The 13420-nt window shown below is 36.2% G+C and overlaps 1 protein-coding gene across 42 annotated transcripts in view; it reads right to left on the bottom strand.

Moving 5' to 3' along the window:
* Positions 1 to 13420, bottom strand: part of SOX6 (SRY-box transcription factor 6) — a 701188-nt gene that overhangs the window by 59045 nt on the left and 628723 nt on the right. For 31 of the 42 annotated variants that reach the window (XM_071218188.1, XM_071218196.1, XM_071218191.1 and 28 more), the window contains 2 exons: positions 12371 to 12554; positions 9148 to 9335 (listed from right to left, as the gene is read on the bottom strand). In XM_071218188.1, coding sequence (XP_071074289.1) covers positions 9148 to 9335; positions 12371 to 12554 — 372 coding nt within the window. Of the gene's footprint in view, positions 1 to 9147; positions 9336 to 12328; positions 12555 to 13420 lie in introns of all 42 variants that reach the window. The other 11 variants (XM_071218180.1, XM_071218179.1, XM_058305695.2 and 8 more) reach the window with 1 other exon arrangement.

Genomic DNA, 13420 nt, shown 5'->3' with positions numbered 1-13420 from the left:
AGAGTCTGAAAATATGATAGGACATTTTAAATTGTCTTATTGTTAAAAGCTTTCCAAAAGTGAAATGACTTCAAACCTAATATTTTGTTTCTATTGGAAATCTAGCTATATATATATTTTTTCTTCTTTAATGTGTAGTTTAAAAAATAACTAAAATAATTCCTGACAGGATATGTTTTGAATTTTATGCAACTCAGATATTTAAGAATTGTTGAGTACATTGAGAGCCACCTAAATGCCATACAGGTAGAACTGATCAAATTTGGAGGTTGAGAATATGAGGTTGCTCATTCTTCAGGAATAGTTTAGCAAAGATCCTTATGTGAGATGTTACGATGCTAATCCATTAAATCTGTGATATATGCTTCCTCTGCAAATTGAATGTCTTTCCGCTGGAAAAGTCCAAAACAAGACAATGGGCTTTCTAAGCTCAGGAAAGATAGGAAAGCAAAAGTGTCTAAAGCAGATTTAAATACATTTCAAATGGAACCCCACCTATAGAAATGCTCTCGGAAATCCTACCAAAGAGAAGAGAATGGGTATTTATTTTTAGGTATGGTCCTCTTGATTAATCCAAACAAGAATAAACACAGATGAAAACCCTGAGTCTTAAAAAAGTGAAGTATTTCTTCCAAGGTCACAGAGTTAGTAAGTGATAGAACCAGAATCTGAAATCCAGGTCAGTTTGACTCTAAAATATATGTTATTTTCACTCACACTGTTTCCAAAAGTCTTTCCCATGCATTCTTTATACTACCACCACAACCTTCTTTTTAAAATACAGTTCGGATTAAATGTGCCCCATCCACAAATACCTCCAACAGCTCATGGTAATCTAGAAAGATAAAGCCTAATTGGCCACGGCAGTGATCAGGTTGAGACTGCTTCTTTATCAATTATTATATTCCAGGCACAGGACAAGGCCCTTTTCTTGGATATTTTATTGAATTTTCACACAGAATCCTATAGAAGCCATTAATATTCCCACTTCTCAGATGGAGAAATTTGGGCAGTCTAATTCCAAAGCCTCTGCCCTTATCTACAACAGGACTGGGAAGCAAGGAAAGGAGGGAAAAGAAGCAGGGAAGAAGGGAGGAAAAGAGGAAATAATTATTAAATGTTTTGATATTTTACTAGGAGGTTGAATATGGTTATCATTTAATTCTCAATCCTGACATTTTTTTACAGAGAGGAAACTGAGTTCTCTGGGAAATTAATAAGTGATAAAGCCAGGATTTGAACCCTGGTTACCTTTCTACTGCACATGTCCAATACTGTGTTTCATACTTAGTAAATTAGGAAAAATGGAATGTAATTGAAAAAAGTATGTCCATAGAATGTAGTATAAAAACTAAGACAAAGAAAGCTGGGTAAAAATAGGTCTAAAAGATAAATAACAGCAAGATCTATTTTTAAAAATCCCTGCAAAATATTATAAAATATTTCATGCAGGAACATTCTTGAGTATGTCTCAGGCTTTTATGAGGACCCATAGGAGTCATCCATGTTTCCTCTTGAACAACTGCTTTACTTATAAAGTAGAAATAATGTGGATCTTCTAGCACATTTCCTTTTTGCTTGGCTACCAAAAGCTCACAATCAAGTGTGTGGCCTACCTTTAGCAATTATGTAAGTATACATGACAATATGACAAGCATTTGCGTGCACTTACCTTATCTCACCTCTCCTTATGTTCCTGGTTTTCTTTCATTTTTCTTTGCCACCATCTCCTCTTTTTATCTTATGTTATTGTAGATACCACTGCAAATCACCCAAAACTTTTTTTTTTTTTTTTTTTTAGCATCAAGGCAACATATAAATACAAGTAATATAATTTTCTTAACTGTTTCTATCCTTAAGTCAAAGAGACTTAAAACTACTAATCATTTCTAAGTGTTTATACTGTTTGGTCAATGAACACTGCTCTTAAAGAGGAGTACAATTAAAACCCCTAATATGTAAATAAGCATTATATGATCTAGAATAGCATGTATTCAAATTACCCTAGCCTGGGAATATCAAAAAAACTTATAGGGCTCTACAAGATGAAAACTATTTTCATAATAAACTAAGATATTTTTTGCCTTTTTCATTTTTGTTCTCTCATGAGGGTACAGTGGAGTTTTCCAGAAACTACATGGCATTGTGATTGACATGAATACTGAATGCAAAAGCAGTTATGAGAATCAATCTGCTTCTTAAAAGAGATTTGAAAAAAAAATTAAAAACTACTAATTTTTATTTTGAAAAAGGTTATTATTCAAAAACATTATTTATATTAACATGTAGAGAGTTTATTATTGTTATTTTTAAATAAACTAATAAACATTTAAAATTTGTTTAAAAGCTTATTTTAATATTTAATAAGACAGATATACCCCATATAAATAAAAGCTCTTTGGGGCATTCAATAATTTTTAAGGTTATAAAAGGACCTTGAGACCAAAAAGGTTGAGAACTGCTGATTAAGAAGGATTAAGTGGAACCAAGCATTTAGAAAGTACCTGTGATAGGGGGAGGTTAGGTCTATAAAATTCTCAAAACTAGTAAATTTTCTCCAAACAAGACAAAACCAACAGCTTTTTCAGAAAAAGTATGCAAAATTATTAACTGTGATGTATTAATTTTAAACTCTTTTACTGGGAGATCCATTAAACGGACATGGCCTTTTGACTTAAAACACACAGAGAAAAGAAAATTAATGGGCTTATTTTTGCATCTCTGTTCCTAGGAAGTATCTTGAATCTTGTAAGCCTATAGAAATGTTCACCATTCTTTCTATTTAAACTGCAGAGGAGAAAGGAGCCAAACAAGTTTGTTGTTGTTTTTTATGAATTAGGACTTAAACTAGTAGCTAGGCAACCAATCAAGTAGCCCTGACAACAGAAATAAAAGGAACTTAATGATTACATTCAGCCAGGAGCCTACATACAGCACTGCATAGTTGCCCAATGCTATTGGTTCAAATGCAAAATACAACATTAATAAAACTTACATTGTTTCTTTCTAATGATATACCATTTTTAATCTGTGTATGCTCTTTTAATGAGACACTATCAGAAGTATAGATACATTTATTCATTTCCAAGAAATATGCATGTGGCAAATATATCTCGGTAGACCCCTTTTTATCTCATGGTTTTAGCATTCATTCCATTAAAACTGATGTTTGAAACTCAGGTATAAGGCTTGTTTTATTTTTTTTAATAAAATCGTTCTGTCAATCTCATAGTGATATAGGGAAAAAATGAGATGATGCAGAAAGGGAATGGAGGGGAAGAATAATCTAAAGCTGGCCTCAGTTTTCTTGTCTGAGAAACAGGCAGGGTAAGACCTATGTTCCTGGACTTAGAAGGATTCAATGGAGACACTATATGTAATAATACTCTGTGAAACAGAGGCACTATAAAAATATTCCTTGCCATGTTGTGAAAAGTACAACACAATTACTGTTTTTTTTTAAATCAACTACTGCTCTGCTTTGCAAATGAGAATGATTACCATTAGAATTTGTCCCCGTTTTGTGAATTCCCAAATGTGCCCACAGCCCACGTAGTCTAAGTTGTTGTTATCCTGTGAACAGGCTGACATGGAAAAGCACTGCATCTAACATGTTAGCCAATTGCTCACAAAACAGCAACAATCCTGACTAATCAGTACCATGTACACCTTTGAAAAACAATAAAACCTCACTAGTCTGTGAGCTATACAAGGAGCTCATTCATCTCAAATACACCTTGCTAAATAATTTGCTCACAACCTCCTTTCACTTATTGTTGTATGGCTATATTGATCTTCTGTCTAAACTTATCCTGTCATGCAACAATGAATATCTGAATCAATTGCATAAACAAGGAGCTGTGGCAATTGACACTGTGAAGCAGATGTCCAGCACGTTTTTTCTTTTTCAATAAAAGGGGGCAGTATTACATCAGTGTAACATAGATGTGTTATTCTGATATTTTTGCAAAGTATGGGCAAGGAGTAGGAATCTACACTGGTAAATAATTAACAATAACTTTTTGAACAAACAGGACCAACTTTACAATAAATCTCAGTGACTGGATTATTTTCCTATTTACATAATTGAAAAAAGCATCACTTTTGCATGAGAAATGTTTTAGTTATAAAGCATCAGGTTAAGTTTTAAAAAAAATCATAGATTGAAATTCTGTGTTTTTTTTGAAATATACAAGAGTATACATTAAATTAGTAAGGACAAAATCTCCCTGGAGTACTAATATGATTAAATTTGAACATTATTATGTTGGCAATGGCCAGATCCTAGGAGATAGGTAGCATATATAAGTTATTCTAAGAATAAAAAATATATATGTGTATCTTGACTTTGTAAAAGATTGCCTGTTAGTTTCTTACTAACTTTCTACTCTATCTTAAGGCATTTTGCCCCCAAGGAATAATAGATGAACAAATTCACCATTGGAGAGTATAAAAGAGTGAAAAAACAACAAAATTAACAAAAGATTTGACAAGCTGCCTGAGACCTTGAAGTGAGAAATGAACTGATACTTATTGAGCATCTCCTGTGAGTGATGTGTCCCATATGTGTTTTCCCTCAAAATAACCCTTTAAGGAAAGGATAACTATATTTTATAAGTATTGTCATAAGACTGAGAAAGGATAAATAATTAAGTTACACAGTTAGAAATCAGCACAGTCAGAACTGAAACCCAAGCTCATTCTACTCTACTCTACTTCGATTACTGCTCTTCCTTTGTCTCTGTCTATCATTCATTCTTCTGTTTCCGACTCTTGCAGGAGCCAGAGCCAATGGACATCATGGGCAGGGAAGAATACCTTACCCAGACTGTGGGTGACACATATACAGAAAGCAGGTGGCTCAATGCTTTTCTCTTCCATAGTTTCTTTTTTAAAATTTATAACCTATTTCATTCCACCAAAGGCTTGGGATTGCCAAAGTAAAAAGTATCACAATATTATACTGACACGATACTGACCTCTTTTATTTTATCTAATACATATCTTTTTGTATGTAACTGGTTTAAATATCCCATAGAAAACTTAATAAATGAATCTGGTAGTGTTCTGGTAATTGGAAACATCATTGACTAGGAATTAGAAAACCTCAGATTTAGCTCCTGCTCTGCCACTAATACCATATGTGACCTTGGGTAAATCACTTTCTTTCTCTAGGTCTCAGTTTTCCCATTTGCAGATTAAAGCAAGTAGACAAGATCAAATGCCCCCTCCAGTTCTTTTATTTTACAGTCTTAATCCCACCAATATACTTCAGAGGCAGGTAAAATGTGGCAATAGTGTCCATGATAGATCATTTTGCTATTCAACAAGGTCAAGAACTTTTCTTAGAGTTTCCCAGAAAATGAGGGAAATAGCAGGTCAGATCACATACACATATAGGTAAGTAATCTGTTGATCTATAAACAGTTCTGTAAGTAGCTCTGATCAGTAGGTAATCAATCTGGCTCATCAAGATTACTAAATGAGCAAAATACCAGATCCCTAAATTACATAATATCTATGCAGAAAAGTGTTCTAACCAACCACAGTATCTGTACTCGAACACTAAGAAGGTCAGAAAAGTTAACAGAATGGCCTTTAGCATTGAACTGTACACTGGCCTCTCTTCCAGCCCAATGCTCTTACTTAGTTAGCTGTAAGGACATTTAGAAGCAGTTGATTTAAAAGTCTGCTGTTAAAAAACAAAAAACAAAAACAAAAAATAAAATAATAAAAGTCTGCTGTATATTGTCATGACTAAAATACTCTCTATCTTAGAGATGTCAAAACAACAAAATTTGTTAAGCAATTAACCTATAATATGATCTAATTGCACTGGTACTCAGACAGGGATGGAGTAGGCTGGGCATTCTTGATGATGAAAGCTAAAACCAGGTCACTTACTTAGACTTGTGCTGGCAGGACACTGACAATCCATGCGCAGAAGCTATGTTAAGTGATGGAGCAGTACCGCTCCCAAGGCGCCGTCACAGTCTATTGTCTCTATGATCTATGTGTTTAACAGACCTTGAACACCCTTGACACAGCCAACCAGAACAACACCATTGGTGCCGTTCTGGCCTATCAAGTTGACATTTCATTTTAAAGTGCCAAAATAAGGGATTTTCCTAATAAAGAGAGACAGTACCATCAGTAAACACATATATGTGATCCTATATGTCATAAAGTCACAAGCACTACTTATGCCCATGTAGTAAATGTTTTCCCACATTTATGATATATGCAAAGCATGGTTTAAATACATCTAATGTTACTGACATTAATGGTACTAATACTCTGCAATGGGCACTGTGATGCACTGCCTAGATTCCTCATCAGGACTGGGAGGATTTAATTCCCTTAGCAGCTGGGAGTTCTGTTGGTAGATAGCCCTCAGCTGTCAGCCCTCTTCAGAATACCCTGGCTGAAGTCACCTCTCCCAAGGTCATGTTCCTTTCCTAGAGCAGCCCTCATCCAATGAGTGGCTGACACAAGTGTATAAAACCTGCTCCCTGCCCCAACTTGGGACAACTCTGAATGGCCATTCCAGCCTCAAAGCTTCCTGGAGAGTTGGTTGAGGCCTTGGTTTAGACTACACTGCACCCAATCTCTCACTCTGCCCAATCCTACTTTGTTCCTTTCCCTACTAGGTTGCAATCCCAAGAGCACTCCCTAATAAACCTGTTTGCTAGTTCCTATTTCATAGTTTACTTCCCAGGGAACCCAAATCTGCAGCACAGTCCTTTATAAAGAATATCTGAATAAGAGAGAGTAAAAGAATGCTTGATAAATTATAAGATTTTATTAGCAAAACTGTGGAAAATTCTCTAAGACTGATATTATGGGTTAGAAAGAACAAACTCATAAATCTAATTTATGGATCTTTATATTTAAAGAAACTGAGATAATTCCAAGGTGAACAATCTCACAGACAATTACACTGAATTTATCACAATCATTTTATGAATCTTATTGCACACTATAAACTTACCCTCTTTGACCTCAGAAGAAAATCTAATCCTCAGAATTCCCATGAAATTTAAAAAAATATTTTGATTATAAGAGAGACAAAGCTACTATCACAGGAGACCTTTTAATACTATTGTTAATTTACTCCTCTGACTGCAAATTACCTAACAAACATAGAGAGTAAATGAGGTGGGGGCATTTAGTGGGGGGATGGAGCACTTAGTTGACTGAGCAGAGTCAAGCAGGGACTGGCATGTATATGATTAGTCCTAAGTATACAGAAATTTATGGCTTAACAGGCACCAAAAAAACTCACCATTCCTCTAGATAGTTTCTTTCCTATGTAATCTGAACAATACTCCTGAAGGTCAATCAAGGCATGGGATCTAATAACGACCAAATTTAAATAAATTTCAATATAATGTAACAATGTTAATAATATCAGTAACTTAGTAAAATAAGAACTGAGGGTTCAGACAAATTCTCTAATAAGCTTTGGGGAGCCAACACTCTTCCAGAACTCAGCTTCCTAACCCTGGTGAAGACTGATCATACATATGCCTTCAGAACCTCACCACAGTCTGATGCCTCAAGGTCCTCTTCCCTGCCCCTCTACCCTAGCTGTCTCCTAGTGTGACCATAGGGTATAAGTAGAACTATCGAGGGTGAGAGGTTGATTCACTGTGAGCAATAGCTCTGTATCCCACATTCCTAGACTGCCTCATTACCTTACTTTTAAAGAGGGAAGACAGGGAAAACAAAAACAAAATAAAAAAAACAAAGCAAACACAAACAACACCCTGGTTATGGCTATGTATTCAAATGCTTGGGTAACAGCCCACATGATCATACTCCTGGTACTTAAAAATTATTCTAAGAACTGGGAAACTATAAGTTTTCACCTGAAGAATGGAGTCTCGACCACAGTGCCCAATAACAAGGACACGTTAGAACTGGCAAGGACAGAAACAAAGGGGGGCTCTTGGTCCTGACTTTAATAAGTTACATATTCTCAGCCTTTACTGAATAAACCTATGAATGGAAATAATTTTTAAAATTTATTCTAAAACTGTTAATAAATACATTGTCCAACATACCACTATTTATTTGTTTCTATGTAAGTTCTCACATAAAATAAAAAATTCCTCCTAATTTAGCACTGGCATGTATTCGTCTCTTTAAAAAAAAAAAAGTCCTATTTCATTCTTTCAGATAATCAGAAAATTTCCCCTCATCTACCACTATAGCTTCAACGGCTCTTCCTATTTCCATTCCTAATGTCCTACAGTCCACTCTTCCACAGTAGTCAGAATGACCCTTTTGTATGTAAATCAGATCATGGTGAGCCCCTTCCCAGGGCCTCTAAGCTTATCGTTCCTGTTGTCTGAAATGCTTCTCCTCTTAGCTCCTAACCTGGCCTGCACCTTTGCTTCATTCGGATCTCTACTCAATGTCACTTTCTCCGAGGCCTGATCTTCCCATCTAAACTAACAACTCTATAACTTGATTTCCTTACCTTGCTTCATTTTCCTCATATTTATTCACCTCCTGATGTTACATTACACATATAATTGTTTTTCTTCATTGTCTGTCCCCTTATTAGAATATAAGTTCAGAGAGCAGAGACTTTTGTCTGATTTGTTCACTGCTATATCCCCAGTGCCTTGAACAGTATTTGTCATAGCACAGTCAATAACTAATTTGCCGAATCAAAAAATAAGTGAATGCATTTTGTAAATTGCTATGGTTTTTTGCCCTGTTGACAGGAAGCTTACTATTAAATTTTATGGTGAGTCATCATACACATATTAGTCTTCATGGTGAGCGTATTTGCTTCTTCCTTCTGTTTTAGTACTTTGATAGTCTATTCTTATTCTAAAAACCTCAAATATTCCCTTTATTATAAGATACTTATAAATCTTTTGGAATATGGAAGACACACCAATAGGTAAGGAGGCTGGGTTCCTGGGAGACAAACCACACTAAGTAGGAAATAGTTGAGTGTATTTGTTAATAAGCAATAATCCTTGAAGTCAAGGCAGATTTGAATAAAAGACAAGACAGGCTCGGGTAGAAGCCCAGTTCTTTGACTGAAGGTTGACACTCAGAAGCCTGGAAAGAAAGAGTTGATAGTGAGCCAATGAGTCTAAGAGATCCAGTGAAGGAGGGAAGTTTTACCTTTTCATTTCTGCAGTTGTTCAGACCCACATTATTCAGGGAGGGCAGTTTCCCATCAACACCATGTGGTTGCTGCTGCTGTTGCTCCCGCTGGATCTGTTCTCGCATCTTCCGAGCCTCCTGAATGGCTTTCATCACTGTATCCTGATCCCCAAATAAGGCAGGGGCGTTGAGACTGGACAGGATATCTGTGTATACAGGATGCATGAGAGGGCCTGTGAGTACACTCTTAGTGAGTACTGGTACTATCCAGTCTCCTGTAGAATGTTTCATTTTCCAAACAAGGAAGGGACATGTAATACTTTTCATAGAGCACAGAAAGCCCAGACAATCAGTCTGTGATTTTTTTTTCCTCAGAAAACACCTCAGCACTCCAGTTTATTTGGGCTCTGCCTACTCACCTTCTCAACTCCCACAGGTGAAGTTTCCTAGAGTCCAATTGTGTAAATATTGGGGTGAGAGATCTGTCTGGGCTATGTCTGAAAATTGGGCAACAATCCTACCTTCTCTGGGGGGAATGGTGGGGAGGAAGGGGATATGTACGGTAGGGGTTGGAGCGAGAGCGATCCCAACCACCCGTTACACTTGTTGGGCTGGCTGAGGCAGGAAAGCTGTTTTTGGCCTAGCAGAAGAAATCTGTGAAGTTACACACATATTTTAGTGACATCTGTTATCTGTGTATTTGTCCACTGCAGGAGAGAGAGGGTGGGAAGGAATATACCATGGTGCCCTCCACTCTCCAATTGCTGGCTGGTTAATGAAGCATTCTACTCTTCACGCCCTCAGTTATTTACTAAGAGAATGACAACCATTCCCACCCCCACCCTGAACACGCACTGCTCGCAGCTCCCTGTCTTTGTGATGGTAAGGCTGTATGTGTGGGAATGGTGTGACAACCAATGTGTAATTTCATTATATTCAATGCAACACAAAGGGAAACAATTCAAGATTAAACCAACTAATTTTTCTCCAGATCTTGCATTTTATTGTAGGTAAGATTAATACTTTGGATATGTTTTTCCAATTTTAGACTAAAAGAGAGTAATTATTTGCTGACTGATAGATTTCAGCTGCTGTGGTGAAGTTTAACATGATTCACCTGTTTGTAGCTGTGAATGAGCATTACATAGTGCATGTATACTCATGTTTGTGTGTTTTGTGTGTGTGTTTCGGCAACACAGAAGAAACCAGGCTACCATCAGGCTCATACCATATGTTTATGGGTATGCAACACATGCGAATGTGCATTTAAGTTTGGAAAAAATTCCCAAAGTTATATATGGAAAAATTTTTTTAAGTCAATCACCTTTTAGGATATAGAAAACCCACATCTTTTGATCTGGAGCTTTTCTGATAAAAAAGACCATTTCTATCCAAAATTGTCCCAACAAGAGTGCTGTCCAGGTCCAGGTGCTAATACTTCAGCCAATTTCTTGCTCCTGATGTCAGAAATAGGCTCTGCTGGAGTATAAATTCCCTAAGAGCAGGGTCTGAGACATAATCATCTTTGTCCTTCATAGTGCTCAGCAAACAGAATCTTTCCAAACAAAATTCAGAAATGGATTATAGGAGAGCCATTTCAAGGTCAAATCTATTATTTAGCCATATGTTGCCTTTTTCTTATCTCACAGTTTCCAAAACCCAGCCCAGGTATGTTTTTCACATTCACATGCTACAAACATCTCCTCTTTTCCACATGGATAGCACTGACTTTGGGTGAAAACCTCCATGCCCCTGAAAGAGGCATCTTGATTGAAAATGAGAATAGGGTGCTGTATGGATCCTAATTTACCAAATTTCAATGAGAAAGACTTACATCTCACCATCTGAAGATTTACTTAGACCCAAGCATAGTTTAGCAAATATTCCTACCATAAACTCACAAGGAACATTGAATTTTGTGTGAGAGTACCTGGATTCTAGTACTGCCTCTGCTAATTAATAGCTACATGGCTGTGGGCAAGTCATCCTACTTCTAAAAACCATGATTTATTTTATCTATGCAATGAGGGTAATAATAATACACTACTCATATGACTATTGTGAAAATCAAATGGGATCAGATAGGCAAAAATGATTTCTAAATTTTAAATGGCTATAGCTGTCCATTATTTTCTTTATTATAATCAATATTTCCGGCTTTAGGACTCAACAACTCAAGGAAGTCAGTATGGTGAAAAAATCCTGGTTCCAGTCTGTTTGCTATCAACAACTAAGACTTAACCCCTCTGAAGATGTCCTTATTTGAAAATTAGAAATTTTGAGTTTAGTAACTATCATGTTAATATTTGGTTGGCACTCCACAGCTGACAAGTACTTTCACATTATCTCATTCCACATGTATACATAAATGTGTTGGTATTTATTCATTCTACATCTTTTATTCCAAGCTTTCTATATGCTAGACACTGTGATAGGCACTTCATATGCATTATTCTATTTTTTTTTATATACAACATTATTCTCTTTTAATTCTCATAAAAACATATCGGCTATTCCCCTTTAACAGATTAGGAAACTGAATTCCAAAGTATTAATTAACTTTCTCAGGGTCACAAAGCTGGTAAGTGGAAGTTCTCCATTTAAGTCTTTCCTATTCTAAAACCTCTGTTTTTCCTTCTGTATTTCTCTATTCATCTCACAAAGGGGTACATATTATCCTAAAAGTACTTGGCAATACGTCTGGAAGAAGCCAGATGATCATTATGACATACCTTCCTAGAAATATTTTTCATTATGTCATTGAAGTGTATCATCTGTATTTGTTTTAATGCGAAATGAACATGGGCTAAGATATAAAATTCACATACATTTTAAAAAGGAAATATAAAATTTCAAAGAAATTTAGACTTTTGGCAGGCAGCTTTGGGACTAGGCCCTTTGGAGGAATCATAGTTACTCTTGTCTGTCTGGAGTTACTTCAGTGGCAAAGCATGGTCCAACACAGAAATTCCTAAGTCTATGATTTGCTGGATCTAACTCATCATCATCTAAAGGGGCTATTTTGGGAACAACTTGCCATTACAGCAGGCTTCATATTACAGCCTTTACCAAAACTTTTAATCACCCAAGATACTAAATTGGGAATGTTTCAGTAGAAAAGATAAGAGTATTATCTTTTGCTAAGGAACACTTTGGAAACAAGGATCAGTCATCACCACACAGGTTTACTTTCTTTTACCTAATTCATATGTCTCTTCCTGGTGTTGACCTTTCCATTTACCTAAAGAGGATCCTCTTCCCAAGCTTCCTGCAATGGGGCTAGGGACGCTGCTTTTGTTTGGCAGATTTACTGGGCTGGTTTTGCTGGCTGGGAAAAGGCTCTGGGTGGGCGATGTTGGGGACCTTACAGGCTCAGCTGTCTTGGGTCTGGATGAGAGATTCAGCGGCTGTGCTGCTGCTTCATCCTACAAGAGTTTAACATAAATAATTATTTTTTAAAAAAGACAAATGAAGCACATTATCACTTAGTAAGCCACAGTTATTTTACACCTCAGAGACAATGCCACATTCTCCTACAATAATAACAAAAGAAGCTAATTATCTACCTCCTTGAAGATTCATTGGAAGGAAACCTCATTAATTTCCCTGTGTTATGCTTCTATTTACATTAACTGTGTAGTTGGATCATTCTTTTTGCCAAATTAAAATCTGAATTAGCTCACATTACAGCTTAATTTCCTAATGTGTTTTCAGGGATCTAAATTAACCTAGGGCATTTACAAAGAATTATTTAAAATTTCAATAGCTCTGTAGTGCTTTTGTGTTATTCTCTCTGAAAAGTTCCTGGAACTATAAATAGGCTCTGTAGCTAATTTGTTAATATATATTTTAAATCAAACAATTGCAAGTACTTTAAAACGGAAACATGGAAAGCTTTCTTCTGATCTCCTGGGACCCTGGCCAGGGAGTTGCATGCCACAGCATGGCTTCTATGTGGCTTTTTTGGGTGTGGGCACTCTTCATGGTCTATAGTCTGTTTTCTATCCATGTTTGAAAGTAATTTTTGCAAAGAGAAAGCGCACATTATAATTATGCTATATACCATGCTATATGAAATTTATTTTTCATGTTCAAAATGATGTCCCTTTACATTCTTTGCTACATATATTTCTAGAATGTCTGTCTATTTTAAGACCGCATGTCCAGTTACACTGAACATAGTATTCAAATATCTGGTTGTAACTCTAGTTTAGCCAGGACCTTGAGAGCTAACTTCCTTTTCTCTATTTTCTCTCATTTCTCCTGCCATAACACACAATGACACATCCAC

Source organism: Dasypus novemcinctus, chromosome 10 (assembly GCF_030445035.2).
Source record: "Dasypus novemcinctus isolate mDasNov1 chromosome 10, mDasNov1.1.hap2, whole genome shotgun sequence".
Taxonomy (NCBI): Eukaryota; Metazoa; Chordata; class Mammalia; order Cingulata; family Dasypodidae; genus Dasypus; species Dasypus novemcinctus.
This window is presented reverse-complemented; position numbering and strand designations above follow the sequence as displayed.